This window comes from Megalops cyprinoides, chromosome 23 (assembly GCF_013368585.1).
Source record: "Megalops cyprinoides isolate fMegCyp1 chromosome 23, fMegCyp1.pri, whole genome shotgun sequence".
Classification (NCBI taxonomy): domain Eukaryota; kingdom Metazoa; phylum Chordata; class Actinopteri; order Elopiformes; family Megalopidae; genus Megalops; species Megalops cyprinoides.
The window spans coordinates 15,327,871-15,352,771 of NC_050605.1; the positions used below are offsets into that span (position 1 = coordinate 15,327,871).

At 46.5% G+C, this 24,901-nt stretch overlaps 1 protein-coding gene across 3 annotated transcripts in view; it reads right to left on the bottom strand.

The window, feature by feature from the left end:
- The window catches only part of LOC118770366 (TBC1 domain family member 22A-like), a 125,135-nt gene that overhangs the window by 80,753 nt on the left and 19,481 nt on the right, over nucleotides 1-24,901 (bottom strand). The window contains exons 5-9 of one of the 3 annotated variants that reach the window (XM_036517987.1): nucleotides 19,443-19,513; nucleotides 10,442-10,570; nucleotides 6,139-6,201; nucleotides 5,447-5,512; nucleotides 1,191-1,305 (exon numbers count right to left, since the gene is read on the bottom strand). In XM_036517987.1, the coding sequence (XP_036373880.1) occupies nucleotides 1,191-1,305; nucleotides 5,447-5,512; nucleotides 6,139-6,201; nucleotides 10,442-10,570; nucleotides 19,443-19,513 (444 nt within the window). The remainder of the gene's footprint in view (nucleotides 1-1,190; nucleotides 1,306-5,446; nucleotides 5,513-6,138; nucleotides 6,202-10,441; nucleotides 10,571-19,442; nucleotides 19,514-24,901) is intronic. The other 2 variants (XM_036517988.1, XM_036517989.1) reach the window with 2 other exon arrangements.

Below are 24,901 nucleotides of genomic sequence, written 5' to 3' on the forward strand. Positions count from 1 at the left end.
GGGCGCAAAATTACACTGCGCTAATCCCGCCACGTCAAAGCGCAAATCTCCCGTAGACAAAAAAAAATAAATAAAAATAATAATAATAAGATAAAAGATTGCACATCAAAAACATCACATTGTGTGTCACACCGTTTCTGCTGCTTCTGAAACGCTCATTGAGCATACAAACACATGGAAACCAAGCACGGAGCCTGAGTATGCAACAGGGAGGAGGGAGCCAGAGGAGAGCGGAGGGGACGGATGCAGCTCTTTTACCGCTATGACACGCACACCAATGGCACTCTGCAGAGGCGAGACGTGCCCTTTGCACGGTTTCAGGAACAAACCGTCTCAGGACGTAACAGGGCGCGGCATGCCGTGCGAGGGGAGAAAAGGCTGCACCCGGAAACGCAGACTGCACAGTCATTCCCCTGCAGTGTTTGAGCCGCGTTACCTCGGCCGTTATTTTTCAACGATGCCTGAGGAAGGCTGCCAGTGGCGTCTGCCTCTGTCCTGCTGGCTTTAAGATTGTCCGTCTCTCCTGCAGATGCTCTGGTTAGCTGCCTAGCGCTAGCTGGGGGGGGGGCTGCTTGTGAAAGTGTGATTGTGTTGAACATTGGCACAGGGTCAGGAGAGAGGCACTAATGGGACGCGGCCATAAAGCATACCATGGGAGATTTCTCAAGTGGCCTGGATATATCACACATACCATTTACTTGTTTGGCAGACTGGCTTTAACACGCAGTATCCATTGTGACAGCTTGAGTAATTACTCTAGCAATTGGGGACTGTGCCTTGCCCGTGGGTATTCAAGCAGTACGCCCAGCTGGAATGCGAACCCGCCACCCTTCTGGGTAAAAGCCCAACTCCCCAAGCCCTACTCATGGCACACTACCCAATCGACAGCAGCTTCATCCGCGAGTGTGAGAGAATACCGCCACTTTCATGCCGATGACTTATACAGGGGCACCTGAGGCTATGTGAATAGAGAGTCAAACCCCTGTAGCACTGGGGAGAAGCACTGAGCTGTGGGCTTTGGAGCAGCTTCCTGTTGATTCTGCAGCCAAGAGCCAATTAAAGATTTTCTACATGGAGGAAGTCGCCAAGAATAACAGGTACAAAACCCCCGCTCCTGGGATCTCTTTCAGCAGAAGAACGGGACCGAGGGATCCCTTGCAAATAGAAAAGACTGGCTGAGAGGTACTCACCGATGTATTCGAAGACATAAACGACAAAAAAGGGCGTGACGAGGTCGTTGATGCCCTGCACGTAGCCACTGGCGGGGTGGCGGATGGCCCAGATGAAGAGGATTCGCTCAAATATCTGACAAAGACGGCAACAGAAACAAGACAAGTTAGAACAACCACAAAAAAACGCAGAACAAATCTGGACACGGCATAAGCAAAACTCATAGCAGCTGTCGCTTTCCACAGATCTGTTTCTCTATAAACTCACAAAACTCATAACAAACGGACTTTAATTTTTAAGCTGTATTTATGGAATATATTCATAAAGTGGGCACATTTGGAACACTTGCCAACATGCTTCAAATCTTCCCCCTAGCCCAAAAAAAAAATCTATTTTGATCAATAGCACTCAAGAACAACCAGGGATTTATTAGTCTTATTGTAGAGAGTATGAGGCAAAGGTAAAATTAAGGTGAGGTGATGATTAGAAAGTATATATCTGTGTGGTGAGCTGTGACAAGACGACGGTCCTGCCTGTTAGGATGCAGTATTTATAGATTTAGGTCAAGGTAAACCAACTTCTGTTACTTGATCAAGGAGCGCACAAGTGAGGATAAAATAAATCATACGCTTCACTATCAATTTTTCATCTGCGTTTTTTGCCCGTCTTTCTGCTGCTGGGTATCAAGGACTTTGCTCGGCTTCAACTTTTCCCCCCCTCCACACCCCTCCTCTTCATCTTCTGCACCAAGGCAAACACTTCCATCTTCATTAAAGGCAATGTCTACAAGGGTTTTAATGTTTCACCTTGCTGTCAGCTCACTTGAATTAAAAGAGGCTTGAAGTTCAACTTAAATCAAGCGCAGAAATGGATTTCCATTTTTTTTTTTTTCTCTCTTTCTTACCCAGCGCTCACGCCTGACGAGCAAGCGCCGATGTCATCTCACATACAGAGCGCTTTGGCTGTCGTGTTTCTGTCATTTCCGAATAAACTCATTTCTCAATTTGTACAAAACACAGGCAGATTTATCTTCTGGGCTGGGATACGTTTTTTTTATTTATTTTTTTCTTTTTTAAACGGGAGCCAACATGTATGGTATTCCCATCGCTCTAGCTGTTCCCCCTCATCATTAAAGTCTCATTTCTCACGGTGAGGCGGGGGGGGGGCAGCTAATACAAGTCTCTCTTCAGTAAAAACCCCACTGGAATTCATGGCCAGAGCTCTCTACACCACCAGCCCATCAGAAGGGGGAAATTAGACACTAAAACAGGCGTCAGAAATCAATGGCTGGCTTGGAGGAGCGCTCGAGGAGCTGGGACTATTGACGGCAAAATTACTGTGTTGCCTCTGTATTTGCTTAGCACAGTGATTCTCGACCTTGTACCCGGTGTTCGCCGCCAGACCCAAATCTCAATCAGCTCGGCTTGGTTGAGCTGTTAACTGAATACTGATCTAGCTCTGACATCTCTTTGACAGTTTCCCTGGTAAACATTAACTCCCTTGCAAGAGATCTATTCTGAGGTGTGCCGCTGCTAACAGCAAGATGAAGATGAAGGTGTTGCTTCTACGTCTCTATGCTTTACTCTGCCGAACAGAGTGGTAACACTGACTGGCATTCCTCTCATTTCATTAGCAGCTCGGCTTAAAATGAAACAGACGCAAACAGGCGATAGCCTATGAGCAGATGCAAATGCATACGCTTTTCAGTACAGGAAAAGATGTTTTCTCTGTATGTTTTTATGATCCCTGCACGGCCGTATTTACTGTCCAAATCGGTACATCACACATGGCCAGCAGCAGAAACACAGAGCATTTTCGTACTCCCGGCGAAACCCTTAATGCTGGATCATGGGGTGTGTGAGACCGAACGGCGTCTTTAGGAGGGTGATCTGAGCCATGCAGGACAGAAGCACACCGTGCCGGAATAAAGGGAGCGAGCTCGGAGAGCGGGCGGCCATGCGTTCCCGAGAGCCGTTAGTCAAGGCGGTTATTACAGCAGCAGGGGAGAAGGTGTGGTGCAACGGCTATTCGTGGCTCTGGTACATTTACAACAGAGCAACGTGTTACAGATAGGCTTTGAACTAAATATATTACATGTTTAAGAGTGAGTGTGTGACAGGCATTTGTCACAGTGAATGTGTTATGGGTCTGTCTCGCAGTTTATATGTCGAGGGTACACTCTACCACTGTGGCTGAATCACTGGGTTCAGCTTTAAAACAGGCTCTTATAGATGGATTTCAGCTTGGGAGTAGACGTTGCTTTCTTAACTGGCATTTACTGTTTTTGGTGGTTTGTATTATTTCAGAATCAGCCCATTAATTTACACCAATACCAGATCTAAATAGTAAAAGGTAAGAAACAGATTGGAGATTGACTTTTCTGGTGCATTCTTGAATATGCTGGTATATTATATCTTCGGTAAACAGCAAGAGCAGTCTCCTGCACAAACGTTTACCAGTGAAGAGGAGAGATGTAATGAGCGCCATGCCTCCAGTATGCAGTGTGAGTGAGAGAGTATGAGTCACGCGGCGGAGAGGTCAAGTACAAAGCGCGACCATAATCGCTGTAGAGTTGGGGGGCTAGTTAGCCAGAACATTCCGTCCATGAAAGAGCGTTTAGTTAACCCCGCTGTCTCACTCCGCTGACAAACAGCGCATTCGTCGCCGGACCTGACATTAAGCTCGCATTGACCTGCTCTCCCTCGGCCCTCTGGGACGCGGCAGGGCCGCGGAAACCCCCGCCGCGTTACAGACGGATGCCTTAAAGGCTCGCGTATCGACGTTCCCGCGCGACGGCGCTCGGAGGAAGCCTGTCTGATGAGGGGCCGCTGAACTCCACATGACCGTGCGTCCGGCGAGGGAGCTCTCATTCTGAGCGCCGCCAGCGACACGAGAAGTCTCAGAGATCAAGCATTTCTGTCACATCACAACTCACAAGCTGGGAGCCTAACACTAATATTCACATTGTCTATGAAGCAGTTCCTGCATGGGATTCAAATATTCCCAGAATGTATATACACATCACATAGAAATATAGGGATTTCACAGTGCCATTTGTTGCGTTTTGGATTATTATATTATTCCAAAAAAAGTGTTAAGACCACTTATTACCATTATTTACTAATGGATTTACATATTTATGTAAAAAAGCAGCAGAAATTTATATACGCAATCTATATCTCTCATCCCTAATTAAAAAAAAAAACCCTGCATTATAATACACATACCATTATACTTCTACATCTCCAATATGCTTAAGAGGAACAACTGTGATTGACATGGCCTCTATTAACTGGTTTATCTGTGTTCTGTGAGGAACAGTGATAACAGAAAAAAAAAAATCAATAACAAAAATAAAACGTGGTACAGCTTTGGGGTCGTGACCCGTACAACGTTTTTGTTTTAAAACTAAAACGTGGCTAAAAAGGTTTTGTGACTGCACAACAGGGGAAAAAAAAAACCCTGCCTTAAATTCTGTATTGATTTTTTGGCAGGTATCCCTGTGGCATTTTGGCTCCGCAGTTAGACCCCGAAGACCTCTGAGCTGGGTAAAGACTGCGGGGGCTGTCAGAGACACAGGGGTCAAATGGAGAGCCTGCAACAGCGGCGAATGTAGGGGAGAATCTCCCCCTCCTCTCCGCTACCCACAGAGCGGCGTGAGGAGCTTTCTTACAGTAAGGGTTTGCGAATAGCACATCAGGCACTGGCAGGGGGGTGGGGGGGAAGGGGGGGCGAGGAGATGGAAGCACCTCCAGCTCGTTAGAGCTCAGCTCAGTGGCAATGGCTAATTAGTATTCCCTCAGAGTGAGTCCTCTCACAACACCTAGAGAGAGTGCAGGCGGTAGTGCTTTAGCTTTGTGCAAATTGGACGGATGTATCAATCGATAGACTTGGGGGGAAAAAAAACTATGCAATAATAAAGACGCTGTTACCGAACAAAGAAAATGCATTGTTTCCATACCATTAACATTTAAATGCACCCTTAGTGTTGATTATTTTCCATACTGCTCATGAAGAATTAGTGGTTTCCATGGTGTGAGAGACGTCGCTGTCTATGCACTAAAGGCGACAGTGTGGCCTAACCTTTAGGGAACTGGATTTGTGACTGGAAGGTTGCAACTGCTGGAATAACCTGTTTTTTATGCACCATAACGATACAAAAATTCATCAGTCGGTGTCTCCTGAGCAGGCAAATAGTGAGTGTGTGTGCATGTGTGCGTGTGCGTGTGTGTGCATATACACACTATAGGCAAATGACAGCGTGTACAAGTCTCACCTCTTGCACAGAAGCTTGTTGAAAGAGAGGAATAAGAGGATTAGTTCTGGGAATGTCAATGTGAATCTGTGGGGAGAGAAGACAAACAGGCGAGCAGGCAGGTTATCCTGGGTTTGGAGCAGCCATTAGAGACAGAGACAGAGAGAGAGAGAGAGAGAGAGGACCGCTGGTTAGTGCAACCGGGTCCCGGGCCGGAGGGGTGGAGAGGCGGCCGGACTCTGACACGCTGAACTGGGCATGTGGGACAGAGGGGCGCGTCACCAGTGAGATGGAACCCTGCCAGGTCTGAGCCGGCGGCGTCAAACAACGGCAACCGGTACGCGCAAACACATCAATGCTGTCAGGCCCGAAACAAATCGCTCCTTCCGACCTGTTGTCCACTCACTGTGCCCACAGAGCCAGCTCTGGCAGCCACTGACAGCTACACGTGGAACTGAGGGTAAACATGCGGTAAAACTCATATTGATAAATGCGCCGCTCCGCAGACTGGGGGAGCTGTTCACGCTGGTGACGCCGGAGGCACACCAATGCCCAGCTCAGAGTTTCGCGGCCCTTGCAGAACCAGACAGACGGACGGACAGACAGGACGATTGTTTTGGCAGATTAGCTGGTGGCATGCTGCTGACGGGCAGGGCAGGGCGGGGCGGGGCAGGGCGGGACAGGGGCGCCCCCTGCAGCCCTGTCACTCTTACCTCCGTTACTTTGGGCTGCAGTGCTAAACACTCCAGACTCATACGGGGGATATCTATGTGGATCTAATAGTGTGGAGAAAACAAACACAAACACATAGATAGCCAGGCACACAGACAGACAGACAGACAGACACACACACACACACACACACACAGACACACACACACACACACACATACTTCAGAGCAATTTACACTGTTAACACATCCCACAACAAACGGTCCCAGCAAATTAAACTTTTCATGTATAACACATGCACAGAATAACACTTACAGTCATGAACAATTTAAGGGTCAAAAAAGAAAACAAATATTAAAGATTTTTCTCCACTTCTTAATTCTTGTATGTGGTGAAATGACACAATCGTTCTGTTCTGCCTTCCTAATTTGCAAAATAAAGCCATAAACACTTCACATTTCGTGTGAAATATGACCTGTCATGCCACCTGTGTAGGAATAATGCTTGAGGGGGAGGTGCTGGTTAGTCAGTATCATTCATTATGAACGTGCTGATGGACAGGTCCATTTACACCTACATGATGAATAGTAATCCTAATGGTCCTACATCGCACATTTTGGTGATCCTCGTTCACACAGAGCAGCGATACAATACATTGGACCAAACCACTCAAATAATACTTCACAAGTAAGGCCTTTTGGCCTTCAGGTTAAACCATAACAGTAAGCCAATTTACACCCTGTTTGCCGACATACAGTACCAGTGAAAAATTTGGACGTGCTTGATTAAGATAATGGGAAACTTGCATTAAAAGACATTTTGATCTAAAGAACTGTACTCAAATGTTTGAAATTTATTTCTAAGACAAATATAAATAGCAAAGTTGATGCCTATGTTTATCTCCAAAAAACATTTTATTAAAATTATTTTTGGCTACTTTGAAGATTCTAAAACAAAAGATTGTTTTGATTTGTTTAATGTTTTTTTGGTCACTGCATAATTCCATTTGTTTTATTTCATAGTTTTTATGTCTTTACTATTATTCTGAAATGTTGAAAATAGTAAAAGTAAAGAAAACCCTTCTATGAGCAGGTCTCCAAATTTTTGACTGGTACTCTCCATAACTACTGACAAAGAAGAACATTGAACATGATCATTTGGACTGCACAGGAGCTTTAAATTTCCTTTAAAGACAGCAGACAATGTGGAAAATAGTATTCCTTACTGCTTCTACTGGGAATCAAAGATGCCAAAAGTACTGACACTTTGTAGTTAATACTGACTGTGTATATTCATATAAGTATTTGCATTATGAAGTACAGAGGGAAATGTGCAAGGCGTCTCGCTCTGGCTGAGACGCAGACACTCTAACGTGAGAGAAGAGGTGCTGGTGTCGGACCCTGGGGAAATTAACATGGCCGCAAAGGACTGTGGGAACCCGGAGACAGACAGAGCTGTTGAAGCGCTGTCAGTCAGAGAGAGATGAAGGCGATCCAGCTGTCAAGGGGGAGCGCCGGTCCAGGAACAGTGGGAGGCTCAACAGAACAGAGCCACCGAGCCGGGCGCTCTGCGGAGCGTGGACTTTACACAGCCCCTGCTGCCAAACACCCTCAACGCCTGTCTCAACGCTCCCTCCACCCACTCAAAACCTTCACTCCCTCGCTTACACACCCAAAGCATAACTCTGCAAAGCAATGGGAAATTTTAGCATGGGCTGAGAATTAGTTTCAGACCACAGATATACACTGCCCCGCTCATTTATTCACACTCCCTTCACTAAAAATGCAGAGAAAATGCAATGTTTGTGTTTTTTTTTTTTTTTATTTGCTGAAACAAATGAAAATATGCTAATTTCATAGTATTGTGATGTTAATGCTACAAAACACTGTCCAGAGCAACAGCATTTTCAGAAAACATGATGTTCAAGTTTATTCACAACTTTGCGAACGATATTTTGTACATTCTCCTTGGACTTCGGGTGCTTCTAATGAGAGACTACTCCTCCAGGTAGAACTTCTCATCTCCCTCAGATGTCCTCTCCTTCAGAGTTCTCACTTGTGAACTGCTTTCTTGAGTTCAAACTGCAGGAGATCTATCATTCTAAGCCGTGTAGACTGCAATTCCAGAATGATTTTTTTTTATTGATATTTTTGGACATTGATGCTTACATATTCAGATCATTATCACATGTTTTTTTTTTCCTTTTTCAACCAAAGCTTTGTTTTCTTTGAAGGGGGGGGGGGGATTTTTAGTCAAACATTTCCTTGTATACGATTGATCGATTGATCATATCGTTCCCTTACTACAAAATTTATAAAAACATACATTTTTGAAATTTAAAGCAGAACATGCCAGGCTTTCCTGAGGAAACTCAAAATGATATCGCTGCATTTGGATTTCCCCTTCAGTAGCTTTGCGTTTTAAGATACATCATTTACAGCAATGATCTGACCTACAATATGCCTGAAATTTGCAGACAGATTTCTACATTTAACCACAATAAAAAGCTATCAATGCATTCATTCTGAGTGCAATTTACTTTTATATCCTTTGTTAACACAAGTGTTGGAAGCACTGATAGTCTAAGAAACTTTTACCAGGCCATAGAGGGTTTGTCGATACACAGAGGCATTAATAATTTGGATCAACACTCTTTGTAAAGCATACAATACTGATGATATCAGAAGTTTTTGTGTTAGATCATGTTTTTGTTCAAATGTAGCAAGAATAAGAATGAATATGGAGCAGTCTGTATATTCAGCATGGATGCATTATTCATTTTTGATGGAAAATAAAAGAAACCAAAACAATTCATTGAAGGCATACTATTTAGCGTATTTTGATAAACTGTATTCTGCTTAATCAAAGCCAGTCTCCAGCTCCTTCGTATCCTCATAAATCTGCACATTCCAAAAGGAAATGTATACCTTTCTCCAAAAAAAATCACATTTTAGAGGGAAAATATTTCAATATAGCATTTTTGCCTAGGTAGTATAGCAGCACTTTATTGTCCCAGTGATTGTATTTGATATATGTAACCTTAGATCAGATTAGCTGTCTCGCTACACCGACCTTGTGCTCAACTTCAGCACTATCTGCATTGTATGACCTGTACACATCTTGCCCTTGCGCCTGTTGTCTATATCCCACTATATGCACTTTTGTACGTCACTTTAGATAAAAGCGTCTGCTAAATGAATAAATGTAAATGTATATGTAACTTTCAATGGCATATTTCTGCCACTAATGTTTCTACAACCACTTTCCATACCAAATTAAAATGAAAGATTGCCACATGTACTACTGCCTCATTAAAAGGTGCAGATTCATTCCGCCATTTTGTAACTAATCATTTTATATTGAAATACTGAGGCTAAATGTGGATAAACATGATTTCCCCTGGAGGTAGTCGTCTCACAAAGTACTGGGTCCATTAAAAACCCATGTTTATATTTCATAATCTGTCTGAAGTAAAGGTATCAATGGATCATTGCGTGTAGCTGTGCAGAATGCCTATCTGCCAGTCCTCGGACCTCTTTAAACGGGCGAACGGATGTGCTGTGGCTCCCCGATGGAGCAGCGGGGATTTGCCATTTTGTTGGCGAGACGGAGAGAAGAGCATCTCCGCCTCTCGCGGAGACATCCCCGCGTGTGTGACAGCAGCAGGGAAAAAAGCACTTATCACCGGATAACCGGATCTGTAATCCCGTCTCAGGGCCCGATCCTGCAGCCCGACAGCCCACGCCAACAACCTGCCAACGGCCCCTTTCAGGTCCAGAGGACAGGAATATTCACGCGAGACAAAGGGAAGAGCAGCCGGCGGGAGTCCGGGGCTTCAGGCCATCATTCTCTTTACTAAATGAATCTTATCTGCCAGGGCTCGGCCTTCCCCTCTCCCTCTCTCCCTTTCCCTCATACTCTTTCACTCCTACACGCTCTGCCTCTCTCTCTCTCTCTCTCTCTCTCTCTGTCAGCAGGTCGCTGACTGCTCTTAAAGTGGGTCTGAATCACCTGGTTCAGCGCTTTTCACACCAGACCATCGCTCACCGCGGAGGGTCCCCCTCTTAGGAAGGGTTTACTGGTCTGTAAGATATATGTATCTATGCGGACAGTCGACAGCAGATGACAAAGGATTCTGGGAATGGATTTCTTCGCCTCAGTGTATATCAAGAGATGAACCTCAGCTTGTCTTGTTTAGGGGACACGGCGGCGCGCCTTCGATTCACTCCAGATGATGTCGTACAAACTCCACACACCTGAGCTGTCACAGAGGCGTCTCACTGTCTGCGATGACACTGTGCGCAGGTGTGCGCAGGTGTTCCAGAGTGGGCGCGGAGGCCGTACCTGTCTGTAGGTGTCCTGGTGGTGCTCATCGTTTCGGGAGGCGTAGTACTGCTGGATGAAGCCGAAGTACTCCTGCCGCTTTCGCTGGAGCGTGCTCTCCCTCCTCTCCGCGTTCGCCGGGAGGTAGCCCTGCGGGGGGAGAAAATTAAAGACCAAAACACACGGGAGCCGTTACACCAGGCGCCGCTTTCCACACGTACAATTCTGCTCAGACCGACAGAAGGATTCCAGCCTCTCTGTAACAAGTGAGGGAATATGAAGCACCACGGTAAACTGCGCTGCCTTTATCTTCTCTGGCAGCTGCAGGAGGACAGATGGACCACAGGGATGGGAGACATCGGTGTCTCCAAGCGGGGGATATGTTGCCCACTCCTGGAGGAAATGGTGTGTGAGCACTGGTCCAAGACCGGCTTGCTCCACTCCCAATCTTAACTTTAACAGCTATGAGAGCAATGATCCAACTGACCTTGGATCAGCACTTCTAGGCACATTCTGGATGAATGGTTTTATATATATAAGGTTTAGGGTTGACAAAATGCTGCTCATCAAAGTGCTTTGCATGGCAATTGGGAGCAGCAGTGGTGCTGATGGGCCCGTAGGGGGCACTATTCCCTCTGAAGCAAGCAAACACCTGTGCTGTGTAGCACTTTATCAAATGAGACATTAAACCAAGGTCATGACTGTGTGGTCATTAAAGATCCCAAGGCACTCATCTCAAAACCGGACTCCTAATTATCCCCCTAACAGTCTGGTTACGCAGCCCCTTGCTCTTCCTCCCCTCGGTCCGCCAGGTTGCCTCTGTGAAAGAGATATGACCTCTCAGCTGACCTTCGCGGCTAAGCAGGGGTTAGGTAAAACATTTGAAAGGATGGAGATCAAAGACGAGCCCACGCTACAGACGAGGAAGAGGCGGGACCCAGCTGGGGCCCGGCGCCCCCTGGTGACATCGCGTGGGAGGGGAGGAGGAGCCGCGGGAGCGCGGTACGGCACCCAGTATTTAGCAACGCTCCTGACTCAGCTTCCCCAGGAAAACCTCCACCGTGAGACGCCATTCCAACGTAATCAGCCCCCCTGCAGCCAGCCTTTTAAAACACAAATCCCCATTTCCTCTTCCAGGGGATACAGCGGGAAACAGGGACCTAGTCAAGTCTTCAGCGATTCCACCACTTCCTGTCGAGCTGCCACTAAAGTTCTACCAAGCATATCAACTTCTTTTATCAGTAAAAAAAAAAAAACACAAAAAAAAAAAATTTAAAAAAAAAGGAACAGAACTTTCTTTAACGGTTCTGTGGAAATGCGCAGCAGATGTCTGTACCAGAAAAAGAAAGTCTCATGATAAAATAATTGATTGCGGGGAAATTTACGGCCCCGGAAATCCATTAATCACCGAACCCGCAACCCGTGCGCCCATTTTTTACTCCCTCTCCCAGACAGCTTTTACAACAAGATGTATGCGAGCCGCGCCGTCCCCTTTCCTGCAGAAATAAGGCCGATTAGCAGATGTCAGTGAGATTAAGCCTAATTGATAACGCACTTTGTGGGTTTTTTAGATATCGGAATGAGGCCAGCACTCATAACAAGGGGCTGATCTCCGTTCTGATGAATGATATATACAGTGTCTTAGATCAGAGAGGAAGCCGCAGCGTGCGGTCTGGTCCAAACGGCAACGCATGAGCTCCGACAGACACCGGGGCTGTCTCCCTCTTCTCAGAAGGCAAGTTCATTTAGATTCAACTGGCACGGGGCGGCATGCATGTTTAATGCTAATCGATAAGTACAGAGTTTTTTTTTTTTTCCTGAAAATTATACTAGACTCAAACGAGGCTTAATGCCGACCTAAAAACCACAAATGAATAGACTTGCGGAGTCAGCCCTTCCCTCCTAACACCCAAACTTGGCCGATGTGTTCTGAAGCACTGAAACAGACAGCCCTGGCACTTATCTAAAGAAGACAGATTGCCTGAGTGAGGGCTGATTTTTAATAGAACATAAGGCCTGTGTGTAAAGACTCTCTCCCCGCCTCTCTCTCAGTGGCGTGTTGAAATGATTTCTACATTTCAAACTTTCCCACAATGATATTTGCCCCCCCCCCGTGATAGGCGGTGTACATTTGTCTGAATGTAAGTGCAGTTTCTGCAGCGTCTGTTGGTTGACTTTGAGAGAGAGCTCTGAAAGAGCATCCCCCCCCCCCCAGGCAGCCTGCACATGAGAAGCCGTCAAGCTCACTCGGCGCCTCAAAACCCGCTCCTTTTAATGTAAACTCAAGGCTCAGTGGCCAGTGCTGGAAATAAAACTGTCCTCTTCTATTCTGAGGAAGAAATCAATAGACAAAACGGGGAAAAAAAGCCCAGCAGCACTACATGGCAAAGGGGCTTTAAAGAACAAAAGAAACATACAGAGGCCGCCTCTGGCAGGGAAATACGTTTTTCCTCATTCGGAGGGGGGAGGTGGTAAACCTGCAGAATCTCCCCGAAACAGGTGCAAACGCAGAGAGAGGAGAGCAGGCTGGGTAGCGGATGCTCCATCTCGGCATGGAGGGGACGAGCGAGCGCACTGTTCGCACACAACCCCCCCCCCAAACCCAGAAAGAATGGAGGAGTCCGCTGCTCAGGTCTAAATAATGTTTAAAATCCCAAACAAGGCACCGCGTTTCATCAATTCTCTCTCCCAGCTGTTGCAGGGAGGGAGGCCATTTGTCAAAGCCTCCCACCATCAATATTAACTAAATGGGAAACATTGTTTAATCGCCTGTGCAGATTTGTCCTTCAGAATAATAAAACGTCGCCCCCTACGCCGCGGGAACAGTCACGGCGGCCTTCGTTAGGAGTGCAGAGGACCATCCCCGGAGCCGCCGCAGTCTGGCAGCTCGGTACCGTCTGACCGGAGCTCTCATGGTGCACCTAATAGGATCTTGGCTCTTAACAGAGCAAAGATGTCTGGCGTCAGGCACTGCAGAGCAGCATTCAGCTCATTTTAGTTAAAACGGTGAGTTTCTAGTTCTAAGAACACTGAGACAGCAGTGCAGAGTACGAACAAGAAACTGTAGTCCAGTTCTGATCACGGATGGGTCACCGTGCGTTTGCTCCTCGACTACCTTAAATATCCTGGGCCGCTTCAGCAGACATCCAGAGATACACGTGGAGAAGGCGTGAGCTACGAGTAAGGGTGTCTTCAAAGCCAGGAAATGATGTCATCAAAGCACGCTGTTGTTGTGATAAAACTCTCTGTAATGCATGCTTGGCCTCAACACAAAGACTCCAAGCAGATACGGACACAACATAACACGCCTTTATGATATTTATAGAGTTGACAACAGCTGAGCAATTCAATCATTCAAAATTTACGTTCGGATTACCTCCAATATAACAATTTGTCAGGAAATAATCCCTTTCAAATGTCAGAATGACATAAACGGTTGTCATTTTGTTACTAATTACACATAATGGACCCAACTGTGTCCAACACAATCGTTTGCAAAACAGCCCAACTAAATTGCCAAATTACAACTACCATTCTGTTAGGCCATAATTGCACTGTCTGATAAAAACAAAATAATTATAAGGCATATTGACAGTGAATTTTAATTAGACAAATTATTCAAAGACATATTAAATTATCCCAACACACAATAAAGCATTTTCCAAGAGCGCAACATTATTAAACTGCATTTATAGAGTTGATATTATTTTACTTAACATTTAGAAAATGCGGGTCTTGCTTGCAATCTACCCAGACGTTGATTCACCTGGGTTTCCCCATTCACCTCCATCAAATCCCCCAAGACACCATGGCATAAAACTGCAGATGCTTGCGTCCCTCCTAATGTACATTATACTTGAGGAATAACACATAATCCTGCTATTTTAAATGTTTTCTGCTTTTTTATTGGAAACACAACACACAAAATCCTCACAATGGTTCCTCTTTTCTTTCTCATGGACGAGAAGGTAAAATGGGTTTCTTTTTCATAAAAGGAAGCCATTGGTACCTGTGCTAAAATGCCACTTGGAGATATGACACACATGGTCACCCTTCCATGGCTGTGACCTGTGTGAGGTCCACCGCAGGGAGGTGTTTTGTTTCTTGGAGTGAGAGGTCCAACATGGCTATGCAAGAAAAGTGCCGATTTTTCAGTCACCGCTTTGGAGATTAAACTTGCAAAAGGACAGAAACGAGTGTTTTGTTCTGTCTCTGTACCCCCGCCCACGTCTAACTCTACCCACAGCTTCTCATGCTCTTATTCTGTTTGTTCATACTTGATACGGGAGGCCAAGCCCATTCCATCTGGAACAAAAAAAAAAACCACACACACTTACTCGTCCATTAAAATTCGCTCATTATTTCATGAGCGGGATGTTTTGCGGAGATACCGCTTTTAGAGGCAGCTGTGTGTTTCCGCCGTCCGCTGCTAGGTGCCACCACTCTGCATAATGAAAACATATAAAACTTTCTCCGCTCAAGGTTAATTGAGAGCCGACGGTGGGGCGCTCCCAGAGGCCGGCGCGGGGAAAAATTCTGCACTTCATCAGGTTTTTATTGGACTGTAACTGTCTCGTGCGATAGAGCAGGGCTAACAACGACGGGGGCATTAGCCACGGAGGCTAAAAAAAGACAGACTGGGGGAAAACGGGGGGGAGTCACACAGAGGCGGAGGAGCCATGTCCCAGCACGTCCTGTAACTCCCAGCCATTTCTCCCGCCACCGCTAATCTCTCACAGACACCCCCCACACTCTTCCTAATAGATACTGAACTACAGTAAACAGCCAATCTTTTTTTTTCCCCTTCTGCTTCTGAGAGAAAAAAAAAGAGCTTGGAGAATCAATTTTCGGAGTAAATTAAATCTTTATTTTCTAGCGGGGGAACTGACAAACAGAAATGATTTCTACTTAGGGGAGCGTTTCAGCGGGTTCCTGGGTGGATGTGTGCGGGTTGTGTGAAGTCAGCAGGATGGGGAAGGGGGGGTGGGGGGATTGATTCTGCATTAAAAGGAACCGTTCAGAGAGAGGCGGCAGCCACACTGGCCCCCTCACGGCGATCGGAGCCACTTATCTCTCTTTTAAAAGGATGGTTTCCAGCCGTTTAAATGCTGCCCCCACCTGAACGAAGGCAGGGCAGCGCGGAGGGTTATGGATTGGGCTGTGAGGACAGACGCAGAAGCCGGAGGAAAGTGAAGGACAGATGGGGGCATCGGAGGCGGGTCATGCAGGCTGCTCTCAGACCTCTCCCCTCAAAGGCTCTTCTGCTCCATCTCCCACCAGAACCGTTCATCTAGCATCCCACGTCGCCATGGTGCCCCACGGGCTCAAACAGGACGCCCCCCCCCCCGAGTCGCAGGTGTTCTGTGGGCTGGGGCACCGCTCCACATCACCCCCCCCCGCTGCCCTAACACACACCCCATCCGTCACCTCCGTCCCCACAGCCACATGACTCACGCAGGGGGCCAGGCGGTGACATCGCCAGAGCTCTGTCTCCGGCCTAACGCTCCCCACCCTGCAGCACTGGTCCCCACAGCCTGACCCGCTCCGCTAATGAAGCCTTCGCCTGGCCTCATCGATACAAACTCCCAGAGAAACCCCCTTCCTACATCGGCAGCATGGCCGTCCAGTGAATGGGCCCCCTTATTAAAGCTTATTAGCTGAGAGAAAACTCCCCCAGCACCAGGGTACCGCTTCATTATGTGGTAAACTCAATATCCCTCATTGAGTTCTATGCTGACAGACTGCAGAAAGTGAGCTGGCCACCAGCCTTTTTAGAAACCATGCAGTGAGACTGTGCTGTAAAAGGCAAAAATGGAAGCCGACTAACCAGGGTTAAACACACAACATTTCAATCTCTGAAAAGGAATTCTCTTAAGAAGAGCTCTTTAGAAGAATTTACTAATGACCGAGATGCAAAGAGGTGGACTCGCTTTAACAACGGGGTTTTTGAAATTAGTGAATAAAAAATATAAAAATGTCTGCTGTCCTTTCTGTCAGCTCGGCTAAACTGCCTCTGGAAAGAATAAATGGAAGGATGGGGGAGTAGTTCTGAGCAGCGAAGGTCATGAGCAGCACTCCTACGGCGTGCTTTTATTGTGTCGTGTGCGGTTTACGGAATACCAGCGTGAGCCGTTTGAAAAAGAAACATTTTTCTAAGATGCCTATCTGAGCGGGATCTGTCTTGACACTGCACGGATTTAAAGGTCACGCGTGCACTCAGATACCCAGAGTCCTTCAGGAGAGCAGAGGAATAACATGCGCTGGGGTCCCGTGGCTCTCCGTACCTCTGACAGATTGGTTTCAAAACCCCTCAAGACGTTGGCAGAATTTCAATGCTGCAGTCAGGCTGTGTGAACATTTTCGGAGGGGGGGGAGGGGGGGGGGGTGCATACCTGCGGAATGAAACTAAATATACAGGGAGGGGATTGCTCAGCCAAACAGCGAGGCCATGGGAGTGTTAGAGAGGGAGAAGAAGCAGCATCCACTGCCTACAAAATCTGAGTTCTACAACCCCGCCTGAGAGGAGGGGAGGAGGGTGAAGAGAGGGGAGCACAGGGGAAACAGCCACCTGAAAGGAAGAAGGAAGGAGCCATCTCTTTCAACAGCACAGTCAGGACCAATCATCCTCACTATGCCCACCGAGCAGCACGATTCTGTCTTTCACTAAGGAGAAGCAGAGATTAGGCAGCCCTATAATTTTTTTTAATATTGCCAAGCAAAAAAATATTTGGGGGTCACAGTGACTTTCAGTATGAATTTCAAAATATGCGGTGAAACTCTGAAAATGACACTTGTTTTCTATTTCCCTAGCTCAGCGGCCATTTTGAGGAACACTCTAGGGTTTCCAGAGCAGGTGTGGCCTTGGTCTCATTTTGCTGAAAGCCCAGCCAGGCAGAGTTCATCTGTCAAATTCATGTCAGAGCAAAATGTTTTCAGTCATTTAAATAAAATGCCACAAAAGATTGGGTACAACACTTGGATTTGACAAAATATGTATTTTTTTTCTGTGAATCGCTCTCAATTGTTACAACCTAAATATTCAGAGAGCCAACGGGGACTCAAACTCTGACATGGCACAGACACTCCAGATGTGACATTTCTTGCGAATGTTCAGAGTTTATTTATGTATTTATTAATAGCCTTTATTTGGTTGTGATCGGAGGAAGTAGACCAAGAAATCGTCATGTGAAGGGCAACAGCTTCTTACCACTAGTGGCAGAAAAGATAAACAAACAGTGCCTGTTAAAGTCATGTCTTTTTCAGGCTTACATTTTAGCATTACATACAAGGAAATTTCCTACAATGCACTGAATGAGCACACAACATTAGACATTCCTGTTGTACATAGCTTTCAGGGCCAGAAATCTTATTTAGAATAATCTCACCCAAAAGAACACCACCTACCAGTCTAAAATTCATAACCACATATGTGCAGTATATTGAAAAAGCTGTGTGCACAAGGACTGTGCTTTCCTAAAAGGGTCACCTCATCATTCTGGATAAAAAAAAAAAAAAAAACAGTCTCTCTAGAGATGGAACTTGCAAAAAAAAGAAAATCTTCAAAAAATGAGGCTTTATCCATCAGCACAGATAGCAAACAGCTTGAGAGAGTATTTCACTGTTTCCTGACATAAGCCTCTCTTTGAGCTGATAAGACAGGAGGGGTGATGTGGCACACGTTGCAGTAATGTTGTCTGGCTGTCAGAACAGCTCTGATGGCTCTGCTTGTAGACGGTGAGATCAGCAGGTATAACTCAGGTTGGACGCATGAGGGATGGCAAGAGTTATGGAAAAGAGCGAGAGACAGCGGGAGAGACGTTTCTTTATGTCATTTCAATTACCCATTTACTTAGAGAACACCCCTCTCCGGCAAACATGCTATACAGTATCCTTTGATGCAGCTATTTCTGCAGAAGCAACTCAAGCTCTGTACCTTAGGAGCAACAGCAGTGCCCCAGGCAGCATTCAAACTGGCAACCTTCCAGTTCCACATCAAGTTCCCCAACCATTACTCCAGGCTATCGCCCAGCATTTCAAGTTTCCTGAAGCCTACGGCAGAAGCTGAGTGAAGCCTGCTGTCATTACTGAGGCAATCATCTGTGTGCAGCTCTCTCCAGAGCCATTAAACCAGCCATGAAACCCGGCCTTACAGCCCCATCTCACTCTTTATTACTGACATCAAAAGATGAGAGGCCTGGGATGTCGAGTGGCTTAGTCAGCAAGGTGCTTGTCTTGAGTGCGAGATGAGCCCTGCTGTCCAGGTGCAGAAACCGGCCGTGTTATCTGCTGACAAGACCCGGAGCTCACAGAGGTGGAACAAATTGGCTTCACTTTGCAGAGGAGTGGGCCGAGTAGGTCATCCAGATTCTACCGCTCTCAGGGAGCCTCTGAATCATCAGATGCCTGTGAGTCGCTCGGGTGACGTCAGCGGAGTAGTGCCTATCCTAAAATCGGTGCCCACTTCACTGTGGTGCATTCTGGGCCTCTAGCTTGCAAGGTAGCCACTGGCTGCATCTGAGTGTATCAGAGAATCGCATCAGAGAATTGCATTCTTGTCTAAGAGGTTGCCGTGGTGAGACAAGTCTATCAGTTAGCAATTCCAAACAGGGCTGCCGACAGGAAAAAGCACAGAACAGGTGACAGGACCACATGAGCCTCACCGGGAGGGTCAAGGCGGTGCTTTTGTGATATGATATTGTCACACTACAATATTAAAAGCGTTCTGTTTCAAAATATACTCCGCACATTCTGCGCAGGGGAGAGAAGAGAGACAGATTTACTGTCGAGAGACCTGAAAGATCTGGGAACGAGCAGAGTCACTGTAAACAAAAGCAACGACTTAATGAGTAAACACTGCATCTCCATAAATAAATAATCTCTGCGCGCCGTGTCAGATGCTGTGGAGAGAACAGATGTAAAAATCGCAAAGAGCTTTAACAAGAGAAGGAAAAACAGCTCAATAAAAGAGCGCGCTCATTGAGGGGACAAATCAAGCATGAGGGGGGAGGCGAGGTGTACTTACGGACAGCAGCTTCCACGTGATTGGACGGACTTGCCGCGGGATTCCGGACCAGCTCAGTCTCCGGAGCTCATCTGAGGAAGTGAGAAGAGGGCAGACTCGGATCAGCGCAGAACTTCTGTCCAGAAACGAGGCGCCTTGGGAATCGTGTGCGGCCATTTTTTTTTTTTGGGAGCTGTGGAACTTCATTAAGGGACACCGAAGGAGCCCCTGCCTCTCCTAGAGCCCTGCCTCTCTGCCTTCCCCCCGAAACCCGGCTCCGGCTCCTTTCCCGGTGAGATTGTGCCCTCTGGCCCCGCGCCGTACCCACACGGAAATAGCAACTCGCACAAAAGCTCGCCCGGATCATTTGGGATTTGGGATTTTCAAAGTCTCAATTATACCCTGCCTTATCCATATTTCTTCTAAAGAGAACAGACCTAATCCTCTCGTGAAAAGGCCCAATTTCATGTGAGGAGAAGCCCTGTTTGCCCTTGCTATAAATACGCCTGCGATTCAGACTTCTCCTGCTCCTGTTTCCTTTGCTCTCCTTATTAGAGGGGTGACAGAAAAAGAAGGAAAACTGCCCAAGATGACAAGCAATTATGTCATTGATCCTACGCCAGCACCGTCAATATACTGTAGAATGGAATGGAGAGCATTTTCGTCCAATCCATATATGGACATACTTAACAGCGTGGATGGATATGTTAGGATCAAATACTTACATATCAATACCACAGACACCTATCATAATTCTATCAAAATAACACACTATACGCTAGATGGCTGAAAATTACAGCCTGATAAAATTTGTATCTATCAGTACTATCTACTAAAACTACCATGTTTTTTTAATAATATAACAGCATTAAAGTAAAACATTGAGTATCACCATAAGTAACAGACCAAATATTGCACTTTCATCTTTAATTAAAGTTTGACTTTAATATAAGCCTTTTATTTGAGAAAGATTTAAATTTTGTATGAACTTGAAATAGTCATTATGCTTTCTCTTCCAACATATTTAAGTTAGTCCACTGGTCTGGTGCCTAATTTCATGACTGGGCAGAAATATTCCTTACTAAGTAATACCAAGCCAGCTTGTATAGCTATGACTATAATCACATTCGCAGAGATTTTTTTCTTTTAAATGCCAAAAACTACAGACCCACAGGAAAAATAATGGGAGCAACTTGTGATTCTCTCCATTCATTCTGCTTTGGAGATGAGACTCCGACAGACAGCCGGTACAGAACCGGAGAGAACAGACAGGAATACCTGCTTCACGTGTGGTTACTTCCATTATGTGTCGATGCTTCTCAGAGACGCTGATCGGCTTCATTAGCATTCTCTACACCCGCTGCCCAAACTCAGCACACATTTCCCTGGAACGCTTTCAGTGCACCGGCGTATTGAGTTGTCTCACCGGTGCAGAGCAAGCCGGGGGTGGGGGGGGGGTCCTAAAAGCAGTGTTGTTTGTCTTCTGCATTCAATAATGCATTTACGATTATATTACCTCTTCAGTTTTTACGAACCTGTTTGGTAGTCACTAAAATTAATGAAAATGTGGTGTAGGACGTTAAAGGAAAAAGAAAAATTTACTTGAACTTCTCAATAAATTTTATAAATAAGATAAATAAAAACAAATAAATGAATGATGAATAAAAAGGAGTGCTGAATAAAAATGAATAAAAAGCACACTGCAGCCGGAATAAAACTGGGTCTATAGAGCCACGTTTTTCCAAAATTGTAAATAGCATCAACACTGAAAAACTTTATCAATGGAGCCAATATGTCATTGTTTTGGTTCTGAATTCATTGGACACCAATACAGACACAGCACCAAAGATCAGAAAAGATGACAGCTTATAGCTGTTGCAGTGTTGACAGTGGAAGTCTGGCACTTCCACTGTCATCTCTTCATCCTCGAATTGTCCTGATGAGTACACAATAGTCTGAGCTTAAATGCAGCACAGAGTCATTCTTGAACTGTAACAGCGCTCAGGGCATTCTGTGCACAGCCTTTTTCAAGCAGTAATTAAAAGCCTCCAGAGATGCGAGTCTTTAGAGAGGAAATACTCGCCTGGCAGAAAATAAGGACACACTTTATCTGACCTGCATTGTGCCTGACGAATGTTACAGAGAAAATTAAAAAGCCACAGAACAGGGCCATTAACCCTGCTCTTTCTAAGTCTGAGCTGCCGCAGTGTCACAGGAGAAAACTGCACAGATTACATCTTTTCTATTTTCTTTACCAGAGACTGATGTGTGCTGAACCTTCAGTTTTGGTCTCTGTGCCACAGAGCTGCAAGTGTCACATACGCAGGCAGCAGCATGGCGGCCCAAAGTGATCTCCAAGGACCCGCTCCTCAAGCAGACCAGAGGACGGAGAGAGAGAGGGAGAGGGGACAGGGGGGACTCACTGAAGGGCTGATTTAATGAACGCCGGACCTCCCAATGAAACTTTATAGGGGGAGAAGCACTCAATTCATTAAGCACACAGCCACGCATGGCTGTCTCTCCTCGGCTCGCACCTTTGAACCCTCATTTGCGCTGTCAGCTGCAGAAATTAGCCGATGAATCTTGCGCACCCCGAGCTTAATTAAACTATCTGTTATATTTCCATACGTGGCATTAATCTCGCAGTCGGAGGAGTCGGACACAAAGTTACATTTTCTCTCCCCGGGAGACGGTGACCTCGAAGTGCCACCTCACCTGGCCGGCTCGGTACTGCGGGAAACATCTGTGTTTGCATTTCGGGTCGTACATTTACCTGACACCACTGCAGTGGACACAGCTGCCCCGACCCCCCCTCCCCGGCAACCCCTCCCCTCCTCTCTCAGCAGAATGAGGGGAAATAAAATCAGTTACATTCTAAATATAACGGTGACCTGCCTCGAGAATGACCAATCCTCTCTACCGCCGTCCTGCTGGCGAGAGAGCGGTCGTTCATCACATACTTCACAGGGGCGCGGGGGCCTCTCGTAGCGTTCTGTCTGGTTTCCGGTCTCACTAGAGCCATCTGTCTCCTCCTGGTCACAAAGGCCTTTCGGCTCAGCTCTCTTTTCGCCGCTATGTGGGTCCAGTTTGGGTCTCAGAGGGCCGTCTAGCTGTTCTCAATTACACCCTGGCTATAGAGCACTGAGTTCTTATAACACGGAGGCACAGATCCAGTTCTGATGCCAGAGGGCTGTCTCTCTGGCTCAAACTGAGAGTTACAGAGCTCTGGTTCTGATCTTACAGTTCTGTGAGCGGTGGGTCAGTTCTACACTGTAAGCATCCCGCTTGACTACCGTCTGGATTTCCCTTGACAGTGTCAAACGACTCGTAAAGGTGTGATCCACAGCATGGCACTCATCACGCATTCAAACACCTGCATTAATACAAGCATACACACACACGCACATACACACAGGCACACACACAACACACACACGCACGCACACGAACACACACACGCTGACACACACTCTTTCTCCCTCCCCCAGCGCCAGGCACTGCACCACACGGCTCAGGTAATTGCGCTCAAATTTGGCACCCTTCTCACAGGGCCTACTGTGAGAGCACTGTCAAGCCCACCATTAGAGACACGCAGATCATCCTTAAGGGGTGGGGGGGGGGTTGGGTTGCGAAAAAACTCAGAGAAAGATGGAGTCAGCTCAAAGCTGGATCCTGACTCTGTGGCGAGTTTATTTATAACCAGGTAAACGCGATCACAGGGCTGCGAAAACAAAGGCCGTTTCGCTTGTTCCGCCGCCAAGCGCCTGGCAGGGATACCTTTCGGCAGGTGGCGACGCGCCAGCCCGTCACATCAGGATGAATGTGCGAGCAACAGTGTCTGTTCCGAGCCATTACGGCTTCGCCCGCCACGCCGGGGAGAGGGAGCCCAGACAGAGGAACCCGCTCAAAATACTGATCCTGTGTCACAACAAAAGAAAGATAACACTCCCATTGTGCACCGTTTTCATACCTCTCCAGAGGTTACTGTTTCTCACGGGGGCGAGAAACGGGTGTCTTACAGGAGCGCTCCTCCGCCTCTGAAAGGCTAGCCGAAACGGCGTTCTTTTCACTGAGGACAGCGACAGGCTGAAAAACCATTTTCTGGGCAGCCAAAAACCCCTCCGCCGCGAGGACGGCTTCACCTGTAATGTTCGCTACAAGCCCGCGTTGGCGTAAATACGGAATTCCTGACACTCTCCCTCCCTGCGGCCGTGCTGAGCTCCGCAGAAGCAGCAGTGCGGAATGGGCCTAGCGGGGGCGCTTCCATTGTTCCCCTGAGCAAGCTCTCCAAGCAGGGTAATTCCGCTAAGTAAATAAACAGAAGCAGTAGCGAATTCTACGACCGTGAAGGATCCACCGGGGCATGACCTGTGAGGGAAGTAAAAGCAGGTCTTCAGATGAACAAACGAAGGAATAATACAGTACCAGAGTACAGTACAAAATTCAGTTTAAAATTCCATTTCATGTCAAGATGAGAACAATAAAAAAAAATAATAAAGCATTCCCCCCAGATCACTGCTGACTGATATGTGTCTTGCATTATTTGTGAAGACAGGTCATTGTTTTTCTCTGAATAAATTGCTTTTCCTACAATGTTCATCTTTAATATGACACAACACTCTACACAACAAAAAAAAAGAGACATAAGTTGAAAGGGGTCCCATGAGATGCAGCCCTCAGCCACACAAAATCAAACATGAAGAGTGAGGGGGCACAGGAAGTCTTTAACACTGCATTATTGATCAGACAAAGGCATGCTTTCCAAAAAACATTTAGAGCTTTATTTCCAATGGTGAAATACTGTACAGGAATTTACCTTAAATGAGCATCAGAGAAAGGATGGAGAGCTAATTTATTCCAATACCAAGAATCAGAAATCTACTTGAATGGTTTGCCTATACGCCAGTCTCTCAGCTGTGTAATGTTCTGTAGAGATGTGCCATGGAGTGTGAGGCAGCCTACCCTTACAGATAAGCAGCATTGTGAAAATGAAATGAACTGATATGGCAGTGAAGATTCTGGTAAGAGCCACTTGTGAGTAAGCAATAACAGTGTGAAGAAACGCGATGTGGTACTGGCTTCCCCCCCCCGACACCTTGCCACATCTGTATGTGTGTGATTGTATGGTCTTCAAAGCACAACGCCGACACTCCAGTGGCATTACTTTAAACGTTAACAATATGCAACTCCATCTGAGATGGCGGATATGACTTCTCGATTCCTAAATGACAGGAATATAATCCACAATAATGGTATTTATAATCACGTTATTCAACATCATGTGATTACAGTTTAATCACCACAGCTGTGTATACGAATACACCTGGGGGCACGGGTATCCTCACCTCTGTGAGCGGTGGGGATACAATAGACACCTCATTAAAAGCACCCATCTCCCTCACGGTGTTGCTGGGTAAAACACCCTTGACTGCAGGGGAATCTCCCTCTCGCAGTGACGATGCTGGCAGGGCTGGTTCTGC